This window comes from Phyllostomus discolor, chromosome 5 (genome assembly GCF_004126475.2).
Source record: "Phyllostomus discolor isolate MPI-MPIP mPhyDis1 chromosome 5, mPhyDis1.pri.v3, whole genome shotgun sequence".
In the NCBI taxonomy this organism is placed as follows: domain Eukaryota; kingdom Metazoa; phylum Chordata; class Mammalia; order Chiroptera; family Phyllostomidae; genus Phyllostomus; species Phyllostomus discolor.
The window spans coordinates 174,646,977-174,673,675 of record NC_040907.2 but is presented as its reverse complement, the minus strand read 5'-3'; the positions used below and the strand labels follow the sequence as shown (position 1 = coordinate 174,673,675).

Sequence of the window (26,699 nt, the reverse complement as noted above, 5' to 3'; positions counted from 1 at the left end):
GGGGTGGGGGTTTCTGGCTCATGCAACGAGTCACCGAGGCTCCACTCCCTGCAGTCAGAGGCCAGTCTCAGGTCCCCAGCTTCAGGACAGGACCGCCCGGTAGACAGCAGGCGCCTGGTGAGCCGAGCCGTGGTGGCGTGTCCGAGCACAGCAGCTCTTCCAGGAGGAGGCCACAGACGCAGCGAACCCAGCAGAGCTGTCGCCGGGGACGAGGGTGACCGAGCTGCTCCGAGAGTGAGTGACGTGGACAAGCCGCTCTGAGTCACTGGGAGGAGAGAGGACAAGCCCTCTGCCTCACAGCCCTGTGCACGCCTGCGTCTCGCTCACCTGGGGAGAAGCCGCAGCACTCCCCTGTCCCCCTGACCACGCTGTAATTAAATCTCCAGCCCTCTGTTTAGAGTAAAGCCGTTATGGACAGGGGTCAAGAATTTCAGCGTCCCCGTGGAGCCATAAACTCCATCGCCCAGGTTGTTACTACGCAACCTCTGAAGAGGGGAGCGGCCGAGAGACCCGAGGTGTCTGACAGGGGCTGGAAGCAGTCGCCCCAGCGTCCCCGCCGGCAACCCCTGCAGGTGCAGCACGCAGCTCCGGGGGAGGGCCACGAGGAAGCTCAACGATGAGCTGCACAGAGGCAGAGGGCCGTTATTTCCAGGGCAGAATGGGAGACTCTTGCGTCATTTTGTTGAAAAAAGGAGTCAGCGACACCGCAACCTGGGACCGGCTGCTGGAATTTTCCCAAAGCGAAGAGTGAGGCGCGGCTGTGGGGGCGGGCCCGCCCCTCACGGGCAGCCAGGCCCTGAGCCCAGCCGCGGCTCACTCTCAGCACACGACCACGACCGACAGCTGCAGGGGCCTGTGGACACAAGGACCTTAGGAAAACTGAGTACGTTTGTTTGATGTTACCTAGAAACAGGAAAAAATAACAAATACTTACAAAAGTTACACCTGAAAAATCTCCACTCGAACTTGCGTTCGGTGTACTTAGCGAAAGGTCGGGGCTCGGGGCCTGCTGGATAAATAACTGTCGGCGAGGCGGCCGGATCACCGGAGAATTGGCGCATGGCAGCGAATGCGCAGCCTGCAAATGCCGCCCAGACCCCATCGTTGCCCCCTCTCCAGGAGCCCGAGATTCATGTCCCCGCATGCCGCCAGTTCATTACCGAGAAAGATCATCCCTCTCCCGGCTCGCGCCGGGCAGCCGCGGCCCCTGGAGGACCCTTTAATGTTTAATTCCCCATCATCCGCTCCGCCGAACAACTTAATCTCTGCTTGTATGATCAATACTATATCAGTGTAAATTAAAATGACAATTTTAAAGTAATTAAGCCTGTTAATGCTCGATTCAAATGTCATTATTTGCACAAGGGATTGAGGAGAAATTACATCGTGTCTGGGTGACAGGAAGACGTCTGAGCCCTCGTTCAGCTGCACGGTGCCACCGGGGCTTCGGCAAAGCGGATTAACTCTGGCCTCCCCGCCCGGGGCCCTATCCAATTTCTGAAGAGGATAACGCAATTTGATAAATTTAATTCCAGCTACAAACTCAATTATTGTGATAATAGATGAAAACTGGGAGGGGATTCTAAACGGGCCCACATTTTAAAAAATACACTTAGCTCTGAATGAGATACAACAGTTATGGTTTGATTTGATTTGTCTTCTCTCTTTTGAAAACCCTTTAAATAATCACGACAGCTGGAAGAACAGCCAACATCGATTACATAGCCGAGCCCTCACCTGAGGGGCTGCGCGAAGCTGGCCCTGGGCACAGGGAGACGGCTGCTGTCCTGAGCCAGCCCGGCCACGCTTGCCAGACAAGATGGCCCCGTCGTCATGGCCCGGCCTCCCCGGCAGATACACACAGCCCAGCCGCTGTGCACGGCACCTCAGCCGTGTCCAAGGCTGGCCACTCGCCCCCCGGCCTGGAAAGCCACGTCCAGCCTTGTTATTCTTCTTTCCCCCTGAGTGGCGGGCTGGGGTGGGGGCAATAAAAGGAATGAACCCCCTCCGTGACCGCAGGGCAGCAAGTACACGGTGCAGGTCAGCCTGTTCTCTGCCTAGGTGTTTCTCTACCTGAGTCACCCACAGTCGGGGGTTGTGGGGCACCGGGGAGGCCGCACAGCACCCACGGGACTGGCTAAGGAGCAGCTGCCATCCCTGGGCCTCATCCATCAGATGAGCAATAAAAATTGACAGCCCACCATTAATTTCGAGATGAAGAGCGAAGTGTAACAACTTCCCTTTGAAAGATGTTGGGGGTTCTCTCCGACAGTCACGGGCACTTGCACTTGGCAGGTGGCCAGGGGCAGGGAACCACCGTGAAAGGTAGGGCCTCTGGCGGAGGCACCTTTTACTGGCTATCTGGGGGGGTCTGCCAGGGTTTGCAGTACGCCACTGTTGTCCGAACCTCGAGCTCTCAGGGACGGACGGAGGCCGGCGGCTGGTGCTCCGCGCTGCGCCACCTGCAGGCCGGAGGGGCCTCGTCTGGCACCTGCTGATGGAGTGTGATGGCTCCCCGTCCTCGGGGCCTGCGCATGGCAGCCCGTTTCCTGCTGGCCACTCTCTTTCTGGCGTTGTAGACACAGACACCCTGAGTATAAATCACTCCCCACACTTCCCAGATGAGCAACGAGACAGGAAGGAGTTTTTAATGAGGCATTAAAAGTTCATCACAACGTGGAGGAAAACAGTAAGAGCCAGGCACACGAGGGCCTGACTGGGGACAGGCGTGCCCAGGCATCCTCTCCTTTAACCAGGAAGTCGCCTGCATGTGAGGGAGACCCCAAATCTCAGCGCCACCTTTGCCATAATTAAAAACCAGGTCTTCTTCTGAAAGGCGACGGACACAAAATGGAGGGGAAATGTGGAAGGGGTGACCTCTGGAAGGGTATGTCCAAGTGTCACCTCAAGCTGTGAGGTGTTTGGGAGGACGTGTTTCAGGTGACAGCAGACGGGTCCGTGACATCGGCCTTTTCTGAAAACTCGTCACATAAGTGTAAGTGCAGTCTCCAAACTCTGTTGCCATTTCCTCCCGTCCGAGCAGCAACGGGTGGCCCGGCCTCGGGGACTGGCCCTGAGCCACCACCACTGAGGGGAGACCGGCGCCACGGCCACCACCCACTGGCCACCGCTGGCCTCCTGCAGTCTGACGACGAGGGAGCCAACCACCGGCCACTGGCGCAAGGGGCCCCATGGGCAGGACACGGTTCTGTGCAAGCCGCTGGGCACAGCTGGACAGGCCACATGGCACCCCCCTCTCCTGGGAAGTGCACCCACTCTCCTCGCATGGGTGTCTGAGAAGGGGAGCGGGTCCACCCCCACCCCGACCCGAGACAAGAAATGCAGGGGTTGGCCACGTGGAAGGCTTGCAAGGACATCATGTGCCTGAGAATAAATAACCAACAACCTCCTGCGGGGGGGGGGGGGGGGGGCCTTCACAGAGATCGCAGGCTTCTGGGACAACACGCAGGCCTGAGCAGCCGTGGCTCAGCCCCCACCCACGCCCTCAAGACACTCCAGTGACCACCTCTGGAAGACCGAGGCTGGGCCCGAGGTCATGGTCGCCCAGCCGAGCGCCAGGCCCAGACTGACCCTGGGAGTCTGCAGTCAGTCCTGGCCAGGCCCCTCTCTGCTGCAGAAGGCTCTTTGCACCCCCTCCGGGCATCGGGTGGGTCTCCGGGGAGGCAAGCAGAGCCGGGACACGCTAGGATCCTGGACAGAAACTGTTGCAGAAGGAGACCCTGGTGAGCGGGCGGCTCAGAGCCAAACTGGGAGTGAAATGTCACTCGAGGCCAAATGAACAGAACATCAACCATGACTACTTTTCTATGTTCACTGCTTCAGCGATTTTCTGTCAAAAAATGCTAACAAGCATGAAACTCCTTAAGAGCTTCACAATTTTTCAGTTTGTTCACCAATACATCCCACCGTGTACTTGTTTCCTGGCCGTGGTGACATGGCACTCCGTCACACCTGTCTGCCTGACAGATCGGCCGGCCACCGAGCTCTTCCACCTCGCCATCACCAGCGACCGTCCCGGGCTTCCCGGGGAGCAGACGCCGTGACCAGGAAGGGCCCCGAAGGCCGCAGCAGAGCACCCAGCACCCCCCCCCCCCGGGGCAGGGACGCTGGCTCACAGCAGACACAGGAGGACGCCACAGGAGGACGCTGCCTCCTGCCTGGGCCCTGCAGCGAGGGCCCGTGAGAGCAGAGAGGAAGCAAGAAACCAGGCGACCACACCATGACCGAGGGCCACACCCTCAGCGAGGCTGACGCAGGCAGCAGTGTGAGCAGACGGGCACAGGGACGGCGGGCGGGGACTCGGCGGGGTGCGTGTGACTGCCCCCGTCACACAGAGTGCGCTGCCCCTCTGCACCCCTCGCCCAGGCAGGAGCTAGACTCCAGCGGTGGGGGGGGTTCTGCTCACCGGCGTTCCAGCCACATGTGACACCGGGCCCACCTGCCCATGTCCCTGAGCGGGGACCTGGGTGCGGCTCTTCAGCACCGGCCAGGCAAGACCGCTGGCTGAGAGGGTGGGCTCCCGGAACGCCAGCCGGACCGCACGACGCCCAGATCAGGACGCAGGCGCAGGCTGCCCACGGCTGGGCCCAGGGACATGCGCAGGTCATCGAGCCCGTCTGGGCCCAGGAGCTGGCAGGTAAGAGAGGTCACGGACACAGAACCAGACGATGACGACGTGTGAGGTGTGGACGGAGCAAAGGAGGAAGGGCCCCAGGGCATCAGATATCTGCCCCTTAGACTCTTCAGAACAGACAGTGATGGGTGGAAAGGGCCGTGACCCCTCGTGACAGGAAAGGCCCCACTTCGGGCACAGACTTGTGCAAATCGACCGGCCAACTCAAAACCAAAGACAGCGCCTGCCTGCCCAAGTGCAGGCAGAACATGGGCCAACGTCGCCAAAGCAACTTCTACTGAGTTGGAATAATGTTACACCCGAAAACCCATAAAGGCTTACTTAATCTAAAGAATGTCTTTTCACTTTTATATTGGTAATGCCTGCAGAGTGTGTATGTGAGATCCACAAGTACCCACGTTCTGCGATGACCTCTCGCGCAATGTTAAGCTGCCTGAGTTGCAAGGCACACAGAGCGATTCGTAGAGCTTTTCCGTGGCGTCAGATTGGAACAGACATTTCCCACCTCAATGAAATCACTTGCACCTGGACTGCTCACCTGGGTGCTGGTGAGATTTTTCAGTGTTACTGATGCCCAGTCGACACTCTCGAAACTGCCCGGACAGAGAGCGCGCAGCCGGGTAGGCCTGGCGGCTACCGTGCAGCCATCGCCACGCCCGCACACAAGCACCACTCTCACCCCCGAAGCTGCCCCCTGTCCGGAGGTCCCAGCAGAATCCCCAACACTGGCCCCTGGCCCAGGAAGCACCAATCTGCTGTCATTACAGCTCAGCTCCGGCTTTCCGGAATGTGACATGAATGACGCCACCCAGAACGCACTCCCTCTGGGCCTGGCTCCTCCCACCCCACCAGGCGCCTTCCTCAGGAGCGGTGCCGCACCGGTGCGGCTGCGGTGCCAGTGCCTCTCACTGCCGAGTGGCTCTGCAGCTGGCCCGCGCCGGCCCGTCTGCTGGTGGACTTCAGGCTGTTTGCGGTGTGGGGTAGCATCAGCAAAGGTGCCGTGGGCTTTTGTGCCCCAGCTCTTGGGCGGACAGGGGCTGGCCCTTCTCTTAGGTCAATGCCCAGGAGAGGAACAGCCGGCTCACACGGTCGGTGTGCTTTCCGTTTCAAAAAGCCGCCAGCGTTTCCCAGGCAGCGTGACCCAACACTCCCTCTGCAGCAGCGTGGAGGGTGCGGTCTCCACACCCTCAGCACCGCGGGGCGCGGCCGGCCGCTTTCCTCCTGCCTGAGGTGGGGACGCTGCAGTCTTCGGCACAGCGTGCCCTGCAGGTGCCCTCCCCAGGGGCTGGCCGTGCGGCGTGTCTTCCCGTGCTCACGTGCCGTTTCCACCTTAGTTGGTGCAGTGTCTGCTCCCAGGAGCTGGCCGTGAAGCGTGTCTTCCCGTGCTCACGTGCCGTTTCCACCTTAGCTGGTGCAGTGTCTGCTCCGATCTGCGGGAAGGTGCGTCTGCCCGGTCCGTGCTGGCTGTTGGAGCCCAGGATGGAGTCCTCTGTCAGGTGTGAGTGCAAACGCTTTCTCCTGGCCTGCGGACTGACTGCTTTCGTCTCTTGGAACAACAAATGTGTCCACTTTGGCAAAGTGGGATGGGTACATTTTTCCTTTTGTAAGAACCAAGCCAGTGACGGGATTTCCTCCCTGGGTACCCGGAGAAGCTGCGCGGTCTTCACTCTTCTGCTAGTGCGGCCATCTGCTTCACGGACACTTCTCGGGAGTCTCGGCCTCAGGGCCGAGGGTCTTCCTGCTCGGGGTCACCTCACTGCTGCCGCGCCACCTGCCAGAGTCTCCTCCCGAGCTGCCCGGAGCCTCTGCCAGAACCATGGCCGGCCTGTGTCCAGGCTCCTCGTTCTGGCCCCTGGGCTGCCCGTCCGGTTTCACGCCAGTACTGCACAGTCCTGGTCACTGCGGCCCTGCGGCGACCCTTCGTCGGGGGGCGGGGGAGCCCTCCATCCGTGATCGTCTTCAGTGTTGTCCGCGTCACCCTCCGTCCTTCACGTTGCCAGGTGGACTTTAGAACCAGCCCGTCCACTGCTACGAAAACAGTCCGCACAGGTTTTGGCTGACACTGCACCGAGTCTTTACAACGGTTTGGGGGGGAACGATAGCCCTGGCCTTTCCAGTTCTGGATTCTTCTAAGGAAACTCTGTATGTGGTCGCATGTCCTTAATTAAACTGGGTCTCGTGACCGGAGGTGCTCTCAGCACCTCCTCGTCCTGGCACAGCAGTGGCATCGACCCAGGACCAGCCCAGGGCAGGGTGCCTGCCTGTCTCTGCGTGAGAGCGCACACACCACCTGGGTTCCCACAGCCAAAGGGACACACCCACGAAGCCCCCTCCCCCCGCCCAGAACAGCAGCCCACCCGCGGGAGCACGGGAGCGCTCTGCCGCAGCCCCTCGGCCAGCCCTCCCTGCGTCTGCGGTGAGGAAGTGCACGGCAGCTTCTAGAACCTCCACCGCGGTCAGTCAGCAAGGCCCCCATGCTCTCGTCCGAGACGCCGCTTCTCGAGGTGGGAACGGGGCCCAAGGCAGAGGCGCGTCCAGTGCTCCGGGAAAGGGCGTTCCGAGGGGCTGGGCGAGCGCGGACCCCGGTGCTCAGACGCAGGCTCTCTGCTGGGGAGCGGCCGCCTCCACCCCAGGGGTGTGGTCACGTGTCCAGGCAGACAGGGTCCTCCCCCTCCCACCCAAGCCCTGGAGCAGGGCGACGTTCCCACCAGGGCCCTCGTGCCGGAGTGGTCCGCCACCCCACGTCCCCTTGCCCTTCCCCTGGGGAGGAGCAGCTCCCTCCTCCCGAGCCCAGGCCCTTCTAGACAGACCAGCTAAATCCCAGCGCCTCTGGCCGTTGTCAAGGGACCAGGGACAGCCCGCCACGGCCCCAGCCAGAGGCCCTCCTTCCCTCTGGCCAGGACCCCAGGCTCTCTTGGGGACACTGACGCAGCCTCACTGCCCTGGGTCCGAGTCAGAAGGACTGCAGAGAAGCCTCCACCTGCTCCAGCCTCTGCCTTCACCCAGTGTGGGGACCACAGCCCACTGGTGTCAAAGGTCCCTGACAGGCCTCTGGGGAAGTGCTGCGCCGGGGGCTGGCCAGTGGAGCAGCACACGCCTCACTTCGCCATCGCGCACAGCACCCACGGTGGGAGGGACGCACGGGCAGCATCGCTGCTCACGAACAGGCCACCAGCAAGCATGCGGTCCCTCCGACATGGAGACAACGCAGCACAGTGCGGGGCAGTGAGGACGGATGCCCCCGCAGAGTCCCGGCACGGGCCCCACTCCTCCACCCCGCCCAGGGCTGGCCCAGGGCACCTGTGCACCAGCGACAGGAAGCGGGCACAAGAAGCCCTGACCCTGCGGGGCAGAGGGACGTGCGTGCTCCAAGTCCTGCGTCCCCCGGGCACATCTCCACTGCCCACAGCCAGCCGCAGACATGGCCGCCGCACCACTTCCGCTGTCCCTGCACCTGCTGCGCAGCGGTGGGGATGTGCCCAGACTTTCAGGGGCTTCCTGAAGGGCAAGCTCCCCAGAAGCACACAGTTCGGTGTTTCCTCGTGCCCACAAAGAACCACGGCATCCGAGACCCGAGCCGCCCACCGCACTGGGCCTGGCCACGGGCAGCTCGTGGAGCCTGGGGTCGTGGCCTCGCTGGTAAAGGGGCTTGCAGGGGTCCGGAAGGGCTGCGTTCCACCACCCGACCCACAGCCACAACACACCCGATGCCCCTGGGGATGCCGGGAGCGGATACAATTAACCTTGTGCCCACTGTCCTCCCCATGTGATGGCCCGACGTCAGCGCATCTGTTGGAGGAAAATAAAGAAGTCAGGCCTCAATGTATAAAAAATTATGATGGAAGCGCTAAATAAGGCGGAGACTGTGAGCTTATTGAGTCAAAAATCAATCAATCAATGAGCGAGTGGATTAGGAGCGCCTCGTGAGCCCCAAAGAAATAATGTGCCCAAACACTGGGGTTTAACGGTGAAGGACCGAATCCCAACACTTTTAGGAAGTAAATAATGAAAAATCAATTCGCAGGAAAAACAGATCAAGCACCCTGCACCGTGACGTGCGGACACATTTATTGCTGAATCCCATTCCTCGCTGACCCGAAAACTTCGGAAGGTGTTTATTTACTTTCAGCACCTTCCCGAGATCAATATTTTTAATTTGGATCCAAGTTATTATTTTTCACATCACAGCAGCGGGGAGCAGAGCAAAGTGGCTCATATTTTAGTGCTAAAAAGATCGATATGACAGCTTCACCTTCACTGCAGCCCGCCGCTGCCCGGCGCACATCACCGTGTCCCGCGGGGCCACGGGCGCCGCTGAGGGGGGCGCGGCGTTACCCCGCCTGCCGACGGTGATTTAGCTGCGCACGGGGCCCGGTGCCCTCGGAAAACCAATCTTGCTCCTCTCACTTCATCAGGCCTGTCTGGACCGCGGGCAGGGTGCGGGCAGGAGACAGGCCGTGGGGGGTAGGGGGGGCCGCTGGAGCAGATTAGTTCCCGCATCAGAAATGCGTCTGCCTGCCTCCCCTCCTTGGATCAAAGAACATCAGTAAACCCCATTAATATTCCATATATTCCCCCTAAAATCTGGTTCAGGGAAGCAGAGACGGGGACGGGCAGTCATGGAGGGAGGAGGGAGAGGCAGGGAGGGCGTCTCCCTGGAAGGAGCGCTGCCTCCAGGCTGCACTCCCATGGCGGCTCGAGGGGGCAGGACGACGGGCCACGCCGTGGCTGATGCCCTGCAGCAGACGCCCACTCTTAGAGGGAAGCCTGGCCCCCTGGGAAGCAGACTGCCAGGGCCAAGGTGTGGACCCTCTTCACGGCGATGCAAAGGCAAAACGGGGTGGGCGGAGGGCCAGGGTCACTGGGGACAGCAGTCAAGGCACCCTGGGCCCAGGAGCCACCGCCTTGACGAGGGAGATGCAGGAGCACGGCTCCCCGGGGGAGGGCCGACCCTGGGGGCGCAGGGCTGGGAAGTAGCAGGGTCTGAGCATGGGGAGCACCGCCCCCCACTTTGCTGGGACTGCGACCCTGCGGGACTGGGGTGCTTGCAATGCGAGACTCGAGGCCAGGGCAGGGGCGGCGCCATCCCCACCCACACAGCCTGCCCCTCCTCCCTGCGTCCAAGGAAGGCTGGACGCCCGCAGGCATGTGTCCATGGGGGGCTCCAGGGGCAGCCGAACCGCTGCGCCTGTGAGCCTCTCTCCAGGGACCATGTGACCAAGGAGGTAGCGATGCCAGCCGGGGCGCTGGGAGGCAGAGAACCGAGCCGGGGACCCCCAGGGCACTGGAAGCACTGACACCCAGAGGCCTTCCCCAGCCCCCGGTGGTGATGCCGATTCCTGGGTGCTGAGGGCCCGACACATCTCCGTCTCCAGGCCCCTCTGCCCAGACGGAACCCCGCTTCTGGAGCTCTGAGGGGCAGCCTGAATGGCCACGTGTTACCACAACCCTCAGTCACCAGGGAGGTGGGGTGCAGCTGCTCCACTGGCCGGCCGCCCTCTCCCAGGTACCGAGGGCCCAGCCAGCAGCCGCTGCCTGCGTGCTTGAGAGCTGCCACGGCCTCCAACCCAGCTGCGCTCCCCCAGAGGCCCCTCCTCGCACTGCAGCTGTGCAGGCGCCAGGCCGGCCCCAGTCCTCCCACACGTGCCCACGGCCCCAGGGGCCGCGGCATCAGTTCGGCAAACCGCTGCAGCGGACGGGCCCCTCTGCTGCACAGACGCTTCTGAGGCCGACAGCGAAACGAGCAAGGACTGGCAAAGGCAGCTGCCGAACAGGCCGGTCCCACAACAGACACGACCGAGGGAGGCACAAGGCCGCAGCAGCAGGAGGCCGTGGCCATGCCTCCCGGAGACGGGCGGTGCCACCTGCCCTCGGAGACGAGCGACTGCCCCGCGCTCTTCCCCGCCCCTCGAGGGAGCTCAGGAGCCTCTGTGGGTCCCTGTGCCCAGCAGCCCCACCCTGCCGTGTACGGCCAGCGCGGGCTCCAGGCTGGACGCAGGAGCACACTCACCGCAGTCCCACAGTGGCACCGCGGCCCTCCCTGGGGCACTGGCACCGGCCCCGCTCCTCAGGGGGCCCCTCCGATACAGCGTGTTGGGGTGCCCGTGACAGCCCGCACATCTTGCCAGGAGACTCCTCCTCCTCCCCCTCCCCACGGGTCACCAGGTGAGGAGGACAGCCTCAGGCAGGAAGCCCCTGGTGGTGCTTGCTTGGGGCCTTCGGCGGTCCCCAGAAACGTGTAGATGCACCCATAAATACAGCCCACTCCCGTCTGCCACCTCACAGGTCAGACAAATGACCGACAGGAACAGTGGAGGCCACCCCAAGCTGGATGCTTTACTGCTGCAGTCAGCAAAGGCGATGAGGAGTTCCATGGAAACAGACTTGCACTTCCTTCCTCGCTGGCCGTCTCTGGAGCCGGAGCCCGGGGAAGCTGTCCCCTGCTGACGCCCAGGCTCTCCACTCTCCGCGCCCCTCCACGTGCCTGTGAGATGAGACGCCGCCCCTGCGCCCCCCCTCTGCTCAGTCGGAAGCCTTAGAGACAAGGTAGGACGTCCTCGGCGTCAGGGCCCGTGGGCCGCCAGGGTGTGGTGGAGCTCGCTGAGCAACATCGTGACACGAGAGGCCGCCTGAGGCCTCCCAGGGAGCTCGTTTCCCAGGAGGCAGGGGGTTCTGGGAGAGCGTTTTGGGGCCTCTGTGGATGCCGAGGTAACCCAGGCAATCTCAGGGGACCTGATGCCGCAAGGAGCTCAGTGTCCCCCCCAGAGCCTCCCCCTGGCTCCGCCTAACTCGCCTGGCCACGGGAGAGCCCTGAGTGCCCTTAGGCGGGGTCCCCCACCTCCTCCTCACACTCTGGGCCGGCACCCACAGGGGATGAGGGGCGTGCACTGCTGGTCCTGAGAAGGTGGTCCAGTCTGAGCAGTGCCGTCCCCTTAGGGCCCGTCCTTGTAATGGAGAAGGTCCCTCTCCAGCGTTTCTGGGCAAACCATCTCTCCAGCAGCCCGGAGTCCAGTCGCATGCCTGACTGTCAACACAGTTCCCCAGGGACCTGATCACCAAGTCCAGTGACTTACGGAGGTGGTGACGCTGTCCTCCCCGGGAGGCAGGACTCACACACACAGAGGCACAGCCCTTCGGTGAAAGGGGCCAGGGTCTTGGCAGGAGGTGGGGGCCAGCTGGGGAGGGACAGGCCCAGAGATGGAAAGGAGGGGAAGAAGGAGGGAAGAAGCAGGGGCCCAGGACAGAGGGTATGTTGGAGGAGGCAGCCACTTCCTCCCAGACAGTGAGTGGGGCCCGTAGCCCAGGAAGGACAAACCAGCAACCACGATGCCCCTGCTCCTCGGTGGCTGCTGGCCTCCACCTGGCCTGGTAGTGTCCACAACAACGACCAGTCCCATCCCTTGAGTGGGAGGTCCTGGCACGCGATGCCCAGGAAGGACAGCGGGGCCCAGCCCTGCTCAGACTCCGGCACAGGGACACTAGCCCCCGCTAATGTTTCTTTCCCACGGGACAGACCAGAGTTTTAGCACCTGCTGGTGGCGAGGCTGGAACCCCCGGTTCCCTCTGGGCCAGCACAGACACATGGGGGTTGGTGGGGATCAAGTACATTTGATTCCGGGTGGTGGAGCAGGTGAGATCGTTCCCTCAGGGAAAGGCCATCCAGGGTGCCCACTGCACGTTCACCCAGGGCACTGGTACGGCCCCCACAGGGCCAGCTCGCTCTTCTCCAGGCCCCTGGGGACCCACCCCCAGAAGCCCCAGGCAGGGGGCAGGGCTTGGGAGGCAGCCCATGCTACAGGGGTGCAGCCCCGCGGTCACTGCCTCCCAGCTTCCCCCACACCCCTGCTCCTGCCTTCTCTCAGGTCCCCTAGTGCACCCACTCGTCTTCCCAGTCTCCACCCGTGGGGGTCCCAGACACAGACCCCCTGCCGTGCAATCCATGGTCTCAAACACATCTGTACACCGACGGACACAAATTCTGTCTCCAGGACGGCACTCTCTGCTGAGCTGGTACGGGGGGCATTGCGGCCCCCGGGCCCTTGCAGGAGGGCCAAGGGCACCTGCGTCTGACCCACTCTGAGGACTCCGCTCCCTTACTGGCTTGGGCGGGGGCGCTGCGCTCCCAGCACGTGCTGGCAAGACCCCGGGCTTGGGCAGAGCAGGGACACACGAAGCTGCTGCCCCGGGGCCTCGCTCAGGACAGCAGACAAACCAGAGTCCCCGCCAAGAGAAAAGGGCGGGGCGCTTAGTGGCCCTGGAGGCAGCTCGTGAGCTCCCGGCCATCCCGTCCAGCCCAGAGGGCCTCAGTCCACCCTGTGATGGTCATGTAAACAAACTCCCGAGAACAGGACGGGGCCCTGGCCTGTCAGGGCCAGTGTCACCACATCAGACCAGCAGTTCCTGGGAAGGAACAGGTGCCCAGCCCTCAGGTTCCAGGGGAAAGCACCGCCAGGAGACAGGCAGCAGAGGCCTGGGGCAGGGATGCTACCTGTCTTCTCAGCCCCAAACGGAACAGACAAGCCTCCTGCTTCCGTAATGGCCACTAAGCACGGTTCTTAGGAGCAAACGAAATGTAACCTAATCACTTTGAAGTCTACGCACCTCCTGTACCGAAAGCTCAGGGCAGGAAACGCTGCTTTGATGCCATCTGCTGGTGAAGATGGACATTGGCTGCCTCCTGCCTCTCTGGGGTCTGTCCCTGCTCCCAGTCCCCCTTACGGCCTCCGTCTGCCCCCCACCCCCACCCCAGGGCCCAAGCACTTCCAGGCATACGTCTCCTTCAGGCCCAAGGCACCCCCCCCCCGGCCAAAGCCCCTCCAGGAGCAATTCCCTCCAAGCCACAGCCCCTCCAGGCTGCACAACCCCCAGGCCTGAAGCCCACCCTCTGGCCCAGAGCCCCCGCCCATGATCCTGAGCCGCGGCAAATCCCCCATCACGTCCACGCACCAGGTGCAGCGTCAGGTTCAACATCTTTCTGGGAACAGGCCACTATTTTCTGATCCCTATTAATACCCGTGACAGCATTTATGTACAAGATAAATTCATTTCAATTTCCTTTTTCAATTAATGGCCTATTATTTGAACCACACTCAGCTAAAAATATCACTCCAATACCATTAATCTTGTAAAATTAAATTTTCCTCCCTCTGACAGCCCAAGGCCACCAGGCTGGGGCAGGAGGGTGGCTTCTCGGCTGGCCAGCCCTGCTCAGCCCTGCCTAGGACCCAGAGGGGCAGGGTCCCCCCGCAGGACGTCCAGAGGCCCCCGGCAGAGTCAGTCCCAGGCATGACCACCGAGGGGTGATGGACGGGCGTGCAGGGGACAGCATCACAGACAGGCGCAGGGTCTATCAGAACTTCCTCGAGAACCATCACCTCACAGTCAGGCGGCGGATGACAAACACACTCCTCTCCCTGGGCCAGCCACGGCCGGCCCCTTCTCACCCTCCATGTGCAGCTGTCCCTGCTGTCCCGCTGGACGCCACCCTGGAGAGGAGGCCAGGCCGTAGGCACCACTGGACTAGAGGGGTGCAAGTGACGCCCCACATCCTTGGAGGATGGGCAAACCTTCCTCCCCATCTCCCAGAGCTGTCCTGTCCTGCAGACAGCAGGACACACAGCCTCAGGGGCCTCGTGCCTGTGCCGGGCCCGTCTGCCCAGGGTGGCCCCACACGCTGCCCCGTCTAAGGCCCCAGCTGCGGAGCCAGCATGTCCCCAGCTAAGGTGCCATTGCCGTGTCTATGAGAAAGGCACAGTTGGCAGCCAGTTCTGACTGGGCGCACCGTGGCTCCAGTGGTCTGACGTCTGAAACCCCTGCACTGGAGAACGGACTGGGGGTCATGTTATCGCCTAGCTCGATGCTTCAGTGCACAGCCCGGCAGCGAGACCCTGCAGCGGCGGCAGCGTGGGACACAGCCTGCCTGCTCCCCGAGAGCCCCGGAGGGGGCCTCCTTCGTAAAACCCACGTCACAGAGGTTGTCCTGTGGTAGATGGTTCCACCGTGTGAAAGCCTCAAATTCTGGGTGTTTAAATTACTTCCAATTTGTGCTACTGTTTCATTTTTGAGGACCATCCTGATACACAGCTGCTGGCAAGAACAGTTATTTCCTCAGGGAAATGGATGGGTTGTGGGAATGCTAGCTTTTCAGGTGTTTGTTCTCCATGCAAATGGAGAAACGATGTTTGGAGGTGAATCTCAAGGGATGAGGTGGGCCCAAACAGAGCTGCTGGCCCTGGTGCCCCTCCAGTGCCCCGCTGTTCCTCGGTGCCGCCGACCAGACGCTCTGGCTGGGAGAGGCGAAGTTACCATGTTAGCACGCACCGAGAGATACCGGCAGAGCACGGAGGAGGAGCACGCGAGGCCCGGGGGACAGTTCCGTAGGGGACAGCGTGGGGGAGCTCCAGGCCCCGGCTCCCACGAGGCCACGGTTTCCGGGCACAGGCGTCGGGGTCCCTCCCTCCCTGTTTCTGAGGCCTCTGAGCGTGCGAGGAGCCTCACCATCGTCCTCTGACGTGTGGGTGGAGGCGGCGCCTGTGCAGTAAGCGACGCCTGACCCTCAGCACGGCACGCCCCAGCTCAGGGGCCAGTCCTGGACTGCCCGAGGGCCCCGTGGCTTCAGTCTGTGTCCCAGATATTCCGTCCTGGTCCTCTGGGGACGGTGGCTCGGGCTGATGACCTTCCCCAGGAGCCAGTTCACTGAACTCTCCGTCATTCTCTTCCTGTGTCAATTCCCGCTGTGGCTTCACCGTTTCCTCCCTCCAGTTGTTTCGGGCTAATTTGCTCTGCACTGAAGATTTTCCAGCGTGAGCAGTTAATGCTAAAAATTGTTCTCCAAGGTGTATTTCATACACTTTGAAGGATCTTAGTTTATTTTTATGTAATTGGAGGTGTCTTTTCATTTCCCTTGACTTCCTCTTTGACTTAGGTTCTTGGCAAGTTATTCCCAAGCGTCTGGAAGTCTTCATCCTCCCCCTTGTTCACCTGGAACTCACCTCCCCTGTGGCCAGAGGACACGGTGTGGACGCTCTCGGTCCCGCAGACACGCTGAGGTTGTCTGTGGCCCAGATCTCGGCGTGTCCTGACGGACGGTCCATGTGGACACAAAGGCCTGTCCTGCCCAGGCGTGGGAACGGCCTGCGTTGCAGCAGCCAGGTGGAAAGGCCTGGGCACGAGCCCTGGACACGGCCTCACGCCCTGACCACAGGCTGCCCGGCTCCTATGCGGAAAAGCCCCGTGGCGAGCCTCGTCCTGCAAAGTCTTCTCAAAACCCTCCAGTCTTCAAGTGACAGCCATTTCTGTGGGGCGGCGGGAGCTGACAGCTACCCTCCCACAGTCTGTGCCCCTCTTGTCCTCGCCCTTGCTGGTGCTGTGCCCTCCTCTGCGGCTGCACATGCTGGTCTCTCACTGGGGTCCCACGGGTCATGAGGTCACGGTGGTCATGACGTCTCTCTGTCCACATGCAGTGTCGATCACCGAGAGTGCCCACTGCCCGGACCGAGGTCCGTGCGTCCTTTCAGCTCTCAGCTCACAGGGTGCGTCCCCGTGCTGGGCGTGCACACACTTGAGGAGCCAGCCCCCTACCCTACGAAACGCCCTCCGCCCCTGGAAACCTTCCTTGACCTGAAGTCCACGTTGGCATTGATACAGCCTCTCCTGCTTCCCTTTACCTTGCTTCTGCAAAGCAAATTGTCCTCATCCTCGCATTTTAAAACACACCTGTCCTCTACGTAATGGAGGCTGCGAAGACCCAAGGACGGTTTACAGGAGGACGAGGGGACCGATGACTGCCGAGGGACTCGGTGGCGTTCACACAGAGCCAAGACAGTGGGCAGAGACCGACGCTTGAGCACGACAGTGGAAGGGGAGCCTTCCGTGCACCTTGCCGGCGGCCATCTGATCCAGGTGTGCCGTGGCACACGAGGTGCATTCTGCTCGAAGCTTGCTACGATGGGCTCTATGGTCCATATGCTCTCATCAAAGACTGAAAAGATCCATGCGTTACCTCTCCACGTGTTTGTCCGTCTCCCCCCCCCGCCCTCGGGGACCCCAGGCACATGTCTATCAGACGCCGATCGCAGGGCAGTGACGCCCTGTGACTCCTCACTCGTTTCCCTCTGTGTGCTTTATTTTGAATAGTCTCTCCTGCCACCTCTTCAAGCTCACCGTCTCTTCTGGTGCGGCCCCCGCCCGCTGTCAGCCCCGATGAGTGTGTTTTCCTCCAGCCGCCGCAGTTTTCACCCGGGCAGTCCTGCTTGGAGCGGGCAGGGAGTTGGGTTATCGCCGGGGAAAGCAGGTGCCTGGGGAGGGTTTACTTAAAGGAGGCAGCCAGGAGGGAGAAGGGGAAAAGCAGGGCAGAAAGGCAGGGGCTGCGTCTGGACCTCGGGGCGCCTGCGGGGCTGGAGAAGCCGGTATGGTGGGCCTGCGGCCTCAGTGTATCTGAGCAGCTTGGAGGAAAGGCCAGCTGGAGTGGAGTGGAGTGGAGGTACTGCCAAGGAGACACCAGGGACGTGGGACACGGCGGGTGCAGCTGAAGGTGGAGACACGACTCTGGAGACAGTGGTGTCTCAGCAACAGAAGGACACCACCTAAGGGGCACTAATGCCCCGAATTTCAAGACGAGAAACTGACAGAAGCCTCTTGAACCCAAAGGACAAAGTTACTGTCTCAGCCTGGGGACGCGGGCATCCCTGCCCCTGCTGCACAGGTGCCCCTCCCCACAGCCGGCCCAGGGCACCCGTGCCCACAGCAGCCAGCACACAGCGCCTGCTCCAGGCCGGGCTCCCAGGCGCAGGACAAGCTGAGAACGAGGCACCCTTGCCGACTCCGCCCCGAGGACGAGGCCTGCAAACAGGCACCTGGGCGTGCGGCACGACGGGCCGAAGGTGAGGCGGCACGCGCCGCGGGCACAGAAGGCAGAGGACGCTGAGCTCGCACGGCGGCTCTGCGGCTTCTCCACAGCCAGGGCGCGAGGGACGTCTGTCCTCCAGACCAGCAACCAGCCGCTCACAACCTGGCCGGCGTCTGCTCCTCCCAGAAGCCACCCCCGCACCTGCGGCTGTGCACCTCACTGGGGCTGCGTCCCAGGTGTCCCCTGCTGCCTAGACCGAGGACTCTCGGAGGGGAGGGGCAAGGCTCTCCCAGTCCCACGGAGGTCTCTGTGTCTCTCCCTGGGGCCAGCCCCTCGGGAGGCATCCCCCCGGCTGTGTGGAGGGAGACCTCCACCCCGAGGCTGTCCGAGGCCCCAAGAGCCTGGCTGGGCCCGGATGAGCCTGCAACGCAGCTACCGGCTCCCCGCGGCACAAGAGGACGGCGCTCTGGCAGCGCTCCCTCGGGGCGCGGGCACTCACCGTGAAGTGCTCCTGGGACCTGTAGTTCTCGTCCAGGTAGACGCGCGCCCGGTTATACTCCTTCATCGCGTCACTCGACAGCAGCTCTCTGGAAGGAAGAGAGTCCTTCAGTCACAAGTCACACAGACACCCACCCGGATGATGGCCTGGACAGCACGTGTGACATCGCCCTGGAAACACCACTGACCAGGGTGAGAAGGTGGGTCAAGGCAGAGAAGGGGAAGAAAGGGGAGGAAAGACAGGGAGGGGTGGCAGGAGCTAAGACCCAGGAAAGCCCATTGAAGGCGCCCTCCCAGTGATCTCTGTAAACAAGGCTGGCACAGGAGCCCCCGGCACCCTGGAGGCCCCCGCGGGCACCAGAGCGGGCACAGGAAGCAAGGGGCCTGCCTGCTCACTCACTGGTCTGTCCCCCACCCCCTGCTCCACGATAGCTGGGGCCGTGGAGGAGGAAAAGGTGCCATGTGACAGCCAGTGCGTGGGGCCGGGGAGGGAGAGGACGAGCCTGCAAAGCACCAACGGATGCTCAGGCCCTGACTCCAGGCAAGAGCAAGCCCCCAAGTCTCTGCAGAAAGAAATGAGCCCCAGACACGGAGGGCACGGAGCGCTCCTGCCACGTCACCTCAGACACCACTGGCCTGCGAAGAAGCAGCAGAACAGGGCCCATGAGCTACAGCAAAGCCGCCAACAGAGGGAGACCCACGAAGGGCAGGGGCGGCTGGACTCACGGAAAAGCCTCGATGCAGCTGCCGTGGCCGCGACCACGGACTTGAGGGAAACTGTGAGCATGAAGACAGACCCGAATATGAAAACCACCGAAGAGACTCCCAGAGCTGGAAAATGCAGTTTCAGAAACAATCTCGCTGGCGGGACCTGCGAGTAGACGGAAACCTACGGAAGGAATAATCCTGGAGGGAAAACGCAGCCCCAGACACTGTCCAAACCGCGGGAGGCGACCGAAGATGGAGAGCGGGAGGGCCCTGCGCCCGCAAACCGGTGTGAGGACCGAGCAAAGGGCAGGACTCGAGAAACAGCATTTAAAGAAATAACAGACACGCTTTCCCGAAGTCTGATTCAAACTAGACCTACAGCCTGAAAAAGCTCCAGGAGCCCGACGCCGCAGGAACACGGAGAAAACCAGACTCAGCGTGGCAGTGGAGCGGCTGCGAGCCGGCCCCCAGGACAGGGCCCCAGCGCAGGAAGCAGGGTGCGGGACGCAGGCGGGCGCGAGGCTCCGCTCGCCCAGACCAGCGCGAGGCCGGGACGAGGGGCGGCGGCCCCTCAGGGCTGCACGAATGTGGAGGGGCTGGGGTCCTGCCTGCGACAAAAACGTCATCCAAACAGGAGGACCACCAAGGCTCTCTCTCAGGAAACAGAAGCTGAGAGAACTCGTGGGGTGTCGAGCTGCAGTGGCAGAGAGGTGTCCAGGCCGAAGGGAGGCGGCACCAGGTGCAGACCTGGAGCCCCACGGAGCGCAGGTGGGGCGGGGAACGTGAGCAGCGCTGGCTGTTGAAGGCCAAGCCACGCGACGCGTGTCGTGTGCAAACCCCTGCCCCGGGAGAGGACAGGACAGGAGGACAGGAGGACAGGAGGACAGGACCGCGGGACCAAAGGGGCCGCTGGGACTGGGTCGCTGGGGCCCGCGGAGGAGCCGATGTCTGCGACTCCCCTGCACGCCCTCTGCTGTGCAAGGCCCCGGTTCCCCAGCGGCTGCTTTTCTCGCTGACACACAGCAGGTCTCATGCGCTGAGCACCGGTTTCCGTCAGTGAGGTGTGCTGCAGCTAGCTTTCCCCACGTGTGACCGGAGTCTTACTTTGTTTGCAGAGACCCCTGCCCACCCCAGCGCCGTGGGACTTCTCTCCCCCGTTTCCAGCTCACAGTCCCTGCGCGCCGCCCCTGGGAGCAGACAGAGAGCCGCCATGGGAAGCAGGATGCAACTCTGTGCTTCCCGGCAGGTGACACGGCGACTCGCTCCTGCACCAGCCTGGGGAAGCGCACGGGCTGCACTCACTGGGGTCGGGGCCACACCGCCGCCCCGGCTGCCCGCCCCCCAGGAGGCTCCACGCGGGCGGAGGAGGTCTGGGAGTCACCATTCCTGCAGCCGGGCTTGGCCCTCTGCTCGCCCACGGTCACTTCACTGGGAGTCTGTCAGGTGCTGAGAAAACATGTGGAATGACTGGGATTCCCTAACATTATAGCTTAGGGAAAACTTGGCAGCTTTTAAAAACCTGCCCTTTAACCAATTTCCCCGCAATTTAACAACTGGAAACATGGATGGGTGCTGAGGACCCCAATAGGAGGCCCGAGGCTGGTACCAGCGGCTGGAGGCACCCCAGCTGAACAGCAGGTCGAGAGGGAGCAAGTCCACAGATCCGGACCCTCCCGTAGCCCGGCACCTGCCCCCCGCGCCCCCGGCACGGAAGCCTGGGGCGACCAGCCCCAGAAGTCAGGAAGTGTTACCTCCCCACACTCTGCGGGGCGAGTAGTCACCGTGCCCACAGTCTGGGGACGGGGGTGGGCAGGCAGTGCCACACTGTAGGGACACAGGGGTGGAGACAGCAGTGCACAAAGGTGGGGAGGGCACCTGGGCCAGAGGCAGAGCACAAGAGAGGAAGGTGCTCCAGCAGCCACCAGCACTGGCAGCCAGACGGGGACACAGCCTTTCAGCGCGGGAACTCACAGACTGAGAGCCTGCCCCTCCGACTTGCTTCTGCCCATGGCCCACGCGTCCACTTCCAGGTCCATGCCGAGCCCTGGGGCCCCTGCTTCCTCTGCAGAGCCCCGGGGCTCGGGTGTGGGTGCAGCAGCCTCTGGTTCCTTCCTCCCAAACAACAGAGCGCCCCTCCCCAAAGACACAGGAGCTCTGCCCCCTCTCGCTGTGACCAACACAGCTGTGAGCTGCTACATGAAACCTGTCCTGTCTGTCCATCTGTCCCCATCCTCAGCAGCAACAGGCCGGAAGCCATCAGACCACACGAGGTGTGACCCCTGGCACACACAGGTGGGACACCCCCCGACCTGGGACCCAGGGCTGAAGTCTCTGAGCCCAAGGCATCACTGTCTCTCTGCTGTCCCCCTCCCAGGAGGCGCTGTCACCTGCAGTGTCCCCAGGAGGCGTGCTGTTGCCCACGTGGGCCACACCTTTTCTCCCTGGAACACTGCAGCTCGCCCACGGGGCTTCACCGGGTGAGGCTGCACCCACGTTTCCACGGAAAGCAGGGGCTCGGCACGTGACAAACTCGACGAACTTGGACTTACTTGACAAACTTGTCCACGTGCGACATGGAGGCCTCGTAGTTCTTGCCCCCGAACTCCTGGCAGTGCAGGGCCATGAAGTGCGGCTTGTGCGTGTGGACGACCTGAGGAGGAAGCACAGGACAGGGCCGGTGAGACCTCGAGCCCCTCCGGGCCCCATCTTTCCCCGGACACGCAGCGACCCCGAGGCAGCAGGAGACGGAGCCCGGGCCCGACTGGCGGTCCCAGGGTCTGGCCTCCACAGGCTCCAGAGGGCCTCTCGACCGAAGTTCTGCATCGGCCGCTGAGCCCTGAGCTGGGGTCACTCCTGGCTGCCCCCCCCCCCCCCCGCCCGGGACTGGACAGAGGGTCACAGGCAGACCTCAGAGCCGCCCTCGAAACCTGAGAGATGACTCGTCACCTTTGCCCCCGCTCTGACCGTCAGCTCCCGGCACGACCCCGAGCCCCTGGCCCCGGTGTCCTGGGACCTGGCCCTGTGTCCTGTGTCACCGACACGCTGCCAGGGAGCGTGGGCTTTGAGCACCAGCGTCCCGCTCTCCCGGACAGCGTGGCTCACGGGAAAAGACTCAGCCCTCCTCTGCCGCTGCTCTCGGCGTCTCGTGTTCGGCTCCGCCGACACCGGGGGGAGACTCGCCGCCCTGTGCCGTCGCTGGGGGCTGCGTGCGGCTGCTCGGGCACCGTCACGCCCGTGCGGAGGGGGATGGCAGCACAGAAGGCCCACGTCTGCGATGGGAGTTCTGACAATGCCGGGTCACAGCACGAACCCGTGTCTGACCCTCTGTGGCAAGCACACGGGCGGCTGGGGTGACCCCCACGGGGGCTCGCTCCGCAGCCGGGTGACCCACAGGTCACGCGAGTAGGTGTTGACCAGCACGTGCTCACAGAGGGGACAGTGCGTCTCTCATGGGGCCACTACTGGGGAGATTCAATAGTTGTGCCACGAGAGCCTCGGAGGGGCTCTGCCCGGCCCCGGGTACAGTCGGGAGAAGGGCTCCTGTGAGCAGAGGGACTGGGGAGTGGGGGCCACAGGGCCAGAAGGCGGAGGGCGGTGGTAGAGACACCCCGGGCCCTGGCACTCCTGGCAGTGGAGAGGTGCTGTTCTCCGCGTCCCCGGCCAAGCTCTGTCACACTAACTGCGCTTGTCCACCTGCCGGCTGCACACACTGGGCTCTGTCCTTCTCCTCCGGCCTCCTGGGCACTTCCTGACACAGGGCGGCACTGGCTGGCTCTGCAGAACTCACCAAAACCCTGCACACTCGCCGTCCCTCCCTAGCACCCTGTCCCAGAGGCGGCCCCCGCACCAGAGGACCAACACCTAGCGCCCCGACGGCAGCCCCAGGGACCTAGCCTGGACCGCCGCTTCCTGCTGCAGCCAGCGCCCAGCAGTCGGTGCAGCGGCACCCCACTGGCCCAGGGCTGCCGGGCCGCCTGGGGACAAGGGCTGTGCCGTCGTGGACGGAACGTGACTATGCCCAGGACTCAGCCAGGCCGAGCCAGAGAGCTGGCCGCGGGGACGGAGGACGTGGGCACCGGGCCCTGTGTATGCTCTGTGAGGGCTGTGCCGCGTGGGTGTCAGTGGGGCACGTGACCTGCAGTGCGGTCGGAAGCCCCCAGGGCAGCAGCCGCCCCTCTCGAGGGCAGATGGGGGGGGTGCAGGGGCTGGTCCCTCCCCAGGAGAGCAATCAGACCCAGCCTTGTTGTCAGCGGTGACAGGGAAACATGGTCCATAGCACGGGCTGTTCTTTCGAAAGGGGGAATTCTGCCTGACCGGTGGGGCTCAGTGGGTTGGGCATCATCCCACAAACCGAAAGGTCACCGGTTCCTTCCCAGTCAGGGAACATGCCTGGGTTGCAGGCTAGGTCTCCGGTCGGTGGGCGTGAGAGAGGCAACCAATCAATGTTTCTCTCTCACATTCACGTTTCGCTCCCCCTTTTCTCCTTCCCTTCCCCTCTTCTCTCTAAAAATAAATAAAATCTTTTAAAAAAAGCAATAAAAAGGGGGAAAATTCAGACCAGGAAATGTGTTTAGGCCACATGGGGAGGCCAGGTACTCCTGCCTGGCCCTTCCCTAAAGCTGGGTGTGGACGGAAGTTCCCTCAGGCTTTTCCTACACCCCACTGGACCCATGCACGGGCTGCACCCCATCCTGAATGCCACCCCCAGCACCCAGGCTGCTGGGCACAGGGACCCAGACTCGGGCTGCACTGAGATGGCCCCACGGCACCCAGCACCCCGCTGACAGGACAGCCAAGGGCAGAGGGGCAGAAACCAGGGAGCACAGCCTGAGGAAGGGCCTGAGGAAAGGTGCCGAGGGTGGGGGGGCGGGGAGCGTGCAGGGAGCCAGGAGACAGACCCCGGGGGCCTGGGGGGAGGTCCCACGGACGTGAGCAGACTGGGCCCATGGCTAGGGGCCAGGGGAGGCTCTGCGGACCTGGTGCCCAGCTGCTGAGCGTCAGGAGAGTGCAGGTCAGGGGCCACCACCCTTCGTCCTGTGTGGGGAACGGGGTCAGTTCCCTGGGGTCTCACAGCAAGCACCGGCCTTGGGGACACAGGCGGGCACAGGCAGGGGAGGCAGCATATCCAGCCACACGCAGAGGGGCCACGCCTGCCAGGAAGTCCCACTCTCCCCAAAGACCGCAGCTGGCTGGCGCGGGGACCAGACAGACACAGCAGATGAATAGTCCAGAGAGAGCAACAGAAGGGAACCCAGAGAGCGGGGAGCAGCCAGAAGGGGCCTGGGACAGGACCCCTGCCGGTCACCTCCGCTAGACCAAACAGAGCAGAGCCCCAGCCACCAGCAGGAGAGGTTCCAAAGACCCCGCAGATGGCCCCACACTGTGAGCACGCGGGGTGGCACTGCAGATGCACAGACGCGCAGCCCGGCTCCAGGGAGACGAGCCGGGGGCCTGAGGCTCAGAGGCCTGGGCTCAGGAAGCCCGGGGCCTGGAATCACGGGAGAGCCCGGCTCGTCAGCAGGTCCACAAGGAAGAGGCTGCAGAGCGTGGGCACCGTGTGCAACTCCGCTCTGGGGAAGGAGGGAGACGGGGTGAGGGGGCAGCCGTGGGCAGTGGGGACAGAGGAGAAAAGACGGAAAGGGGGAGTCGGACCTGCTGAGACAGACAGACACTCTCGAGCCCCTCACGTACCTGGACTTGCCTGGACGGACAGAAGAGGGTGCTATTACACTAGGAGCCCCGTGAAACACTCTAATACCATTAAGGTGAACAAAAGAAAGTTCAACAAGTCCCCACAAAGCCGATACAAAAAGAAAGAAAAAGTTTACACATACGAACAGAGGAAAAGGCCCCACCCAGAAAAAGTCACAAAGCAGACTGGAATTGCAAGCCTACACAGCAAACAGAATTAAAGTGAAGGCCCCCGAGAGAGCCTTTGGGAGTACGAAGAGCAACCCTAAGATAGAAGCAAGGGGCCGGCGGTGAGACAGGCAGTGAATGCTGGTTAACCCAAGGGCAGAGCGCTAGAGACAGATTCAGTCGTCACAGAGAAAGAGAGCAAATCCCGGCGTACTCACGGGGCATCTGCTGGCGGGGGGAGTCACGCGGGCCCTGACACCAGGGAAACACACCGAGAAAGCACACAGGGCAACAAGAAAGTGGGAGAGAGACACGGGAGCGGAAGGGGGCACAGAGCGCCCGCCCCCTCGCAGTCCCGGGGAGAAGGACCGAGGGGCCCAGCGCCGGCATCTGCAACGACAGCCCACGGACGTGGTGGGAGGGCTCACAGGGCACCTGAGAGACGCAGCCCAGCGGACAGTTGGACCTCGAGGCTTCAGGGATAAGGAAACAACCCTCAAGATCTTCAGGGGAAAGGCCAGTTAACACTAAAATTTTAAAGAAAACATAGACTGGCCCCAGGCTTGCTGAAACCAACATACAAATCAAGGTAGCGATGGAAGAACCTTTTTTGAAAACCCAGTGAAATGAAGTGTAACCCTAGGGTGGTCTGCTCTGCCACGTGTCCTGCAGACACCAAAGCCACAGGAAACACCCCGCACACAGAGATCGGGGGGCTCTAGTCTGCCAGCCCCTCGTGAGGAATCCACGGGGGCAGGCCTGGGCAAACACTTTCCGCGAACACCCAGATCAACATTTTCGGATTTGCAGCCACAGCGTCTCTGTGGCAACAGCTCCACTCTGCCAGCGTGGACATGGCAGCCACAGAGGAACCCACGGGAGCAGGTGAGGCCGTGCACCAGGCCGCAGGCAGGGTGCAGCTGGGGGTGGGGGTGGTTTGCTGACCCCAACACCGCTCACTGGGGTGTCCAGTGCACGCAGGCATCACACATGTGCCACGTGGAGACCTATTTGGGTTCAAGGTTTCCACGTCGTACCTGTCGCGGCGCAGTGCCAATCTGAAGTAGACGGTAAAACGTTCAGACCCATAAAACATAAACCTAGAGCTACCATTTAAGACTATTTTTAAAAAGTGAAAAGCAACAAAAAAATTGAAATGGGTGCACAACAATGAGATAACCCAAAAGGAACCGGGAACGGAGAGACAGGAAGGACAGCCCGGGGCGCAAACAGAGCGTGGCCACGGAGCGGCCGGCTCACGCCCCAGTGGCCGGGCTCAGGGCTGCACCCTGCAGGGAGGCAGCCTCGGGCCCGGGGGGCCGCTTCGATCAGCCAAAGTTAGATACGTCTGAAACCCAGCACTGGCCGCATTCCAAGTGGTGCACAGCCACACGCGGCCAGGGGCTCGGTGCTGGACGGCACAGACACCACATCCCCGGGCTCTGCGAGACCCCCGGTGCTGCCAGACTTCCCCGAGAAGTGCAAGCCTTGGGCACGCACTGCCCACTGGAGCTGGACTCGCAGCAGAAAGGCGCGGACAGACACAGAGCGGGGACAGAGAAGACACACGTGCGCACACTGGGCCGGCGGGGGGGGTGAGCGCGGTCGTGAGAGGCGAAGGACGCCAGGACAAAGAGGGCATCTCGTGATGGCTGTGACAGCTCACTGGGAAGACGGCAGCACCACACACGTGCGCGTGGCTGAAACCAGAAGCACACGCATGCACACAGGCACACAGTGTGTACACGCATGCACGCACATGTAGTCGGCCCAACACCTCCGATCTGAAGCCCAGGCACAACCGCAGAGGATCGCCCTCCCGGGCCTTCCCTCCCAGGGCGGCCCTGCGCTGGGAGGGCCTGGCTGGGCCGCCAACTTTGAGAGACGGGCACCGGGAGGGCTCTCTTCCGACCACATGGAAGCAGGATCCCGCCACGGGAAGGCAGCCGCACCAGGGAGCGAGCGCCGCCCGACTCCTCTTCCATGCGGCTCTAGACAGTGCAGACGGAGGGGCAGGCGGGGAGGGAGGGCCAGCCAGCGGCTGCCCGGCAGGGAGGCGGGGAGGGAGGCAGTGACGGGCACCAGGAAGCTCGTGAGCCGATGGGCGCGCCCCTCACCCTCTGGACCGCGAGG

General features: G+C 62.6%; 1 protein-coding gene across 2 annotated transcripts in view; it reads right to left on the bottom strand.

Moving 5' to 3' along the window:
* Positions 1–26,699, bottom strand: part of INPP5A (inositol polyphosphate-5-phosphatase A) — a 144,844-nt gene that overhangs the window by 65,146 nt on the left and 52,999 nt on the right. For both annotated transcript variants that reach the window (XM_036027465.1, XM_028511903.2), the window contains exons 3-4: positions 21,257–21,357; positions 18,001–18,088 (exon numbers count right to left, since the gene is read on the bottom strand). In XM_036027465.1, the coding sequence (XP_035883358.1) occupies positions 18,001–18,088; positions 21,257–21,357 (189 nt within the window). The remainder of the gene's footprint in view (positions 1–18,000; positions 18,089–21,256; positions 21,358–26,699) is intronic.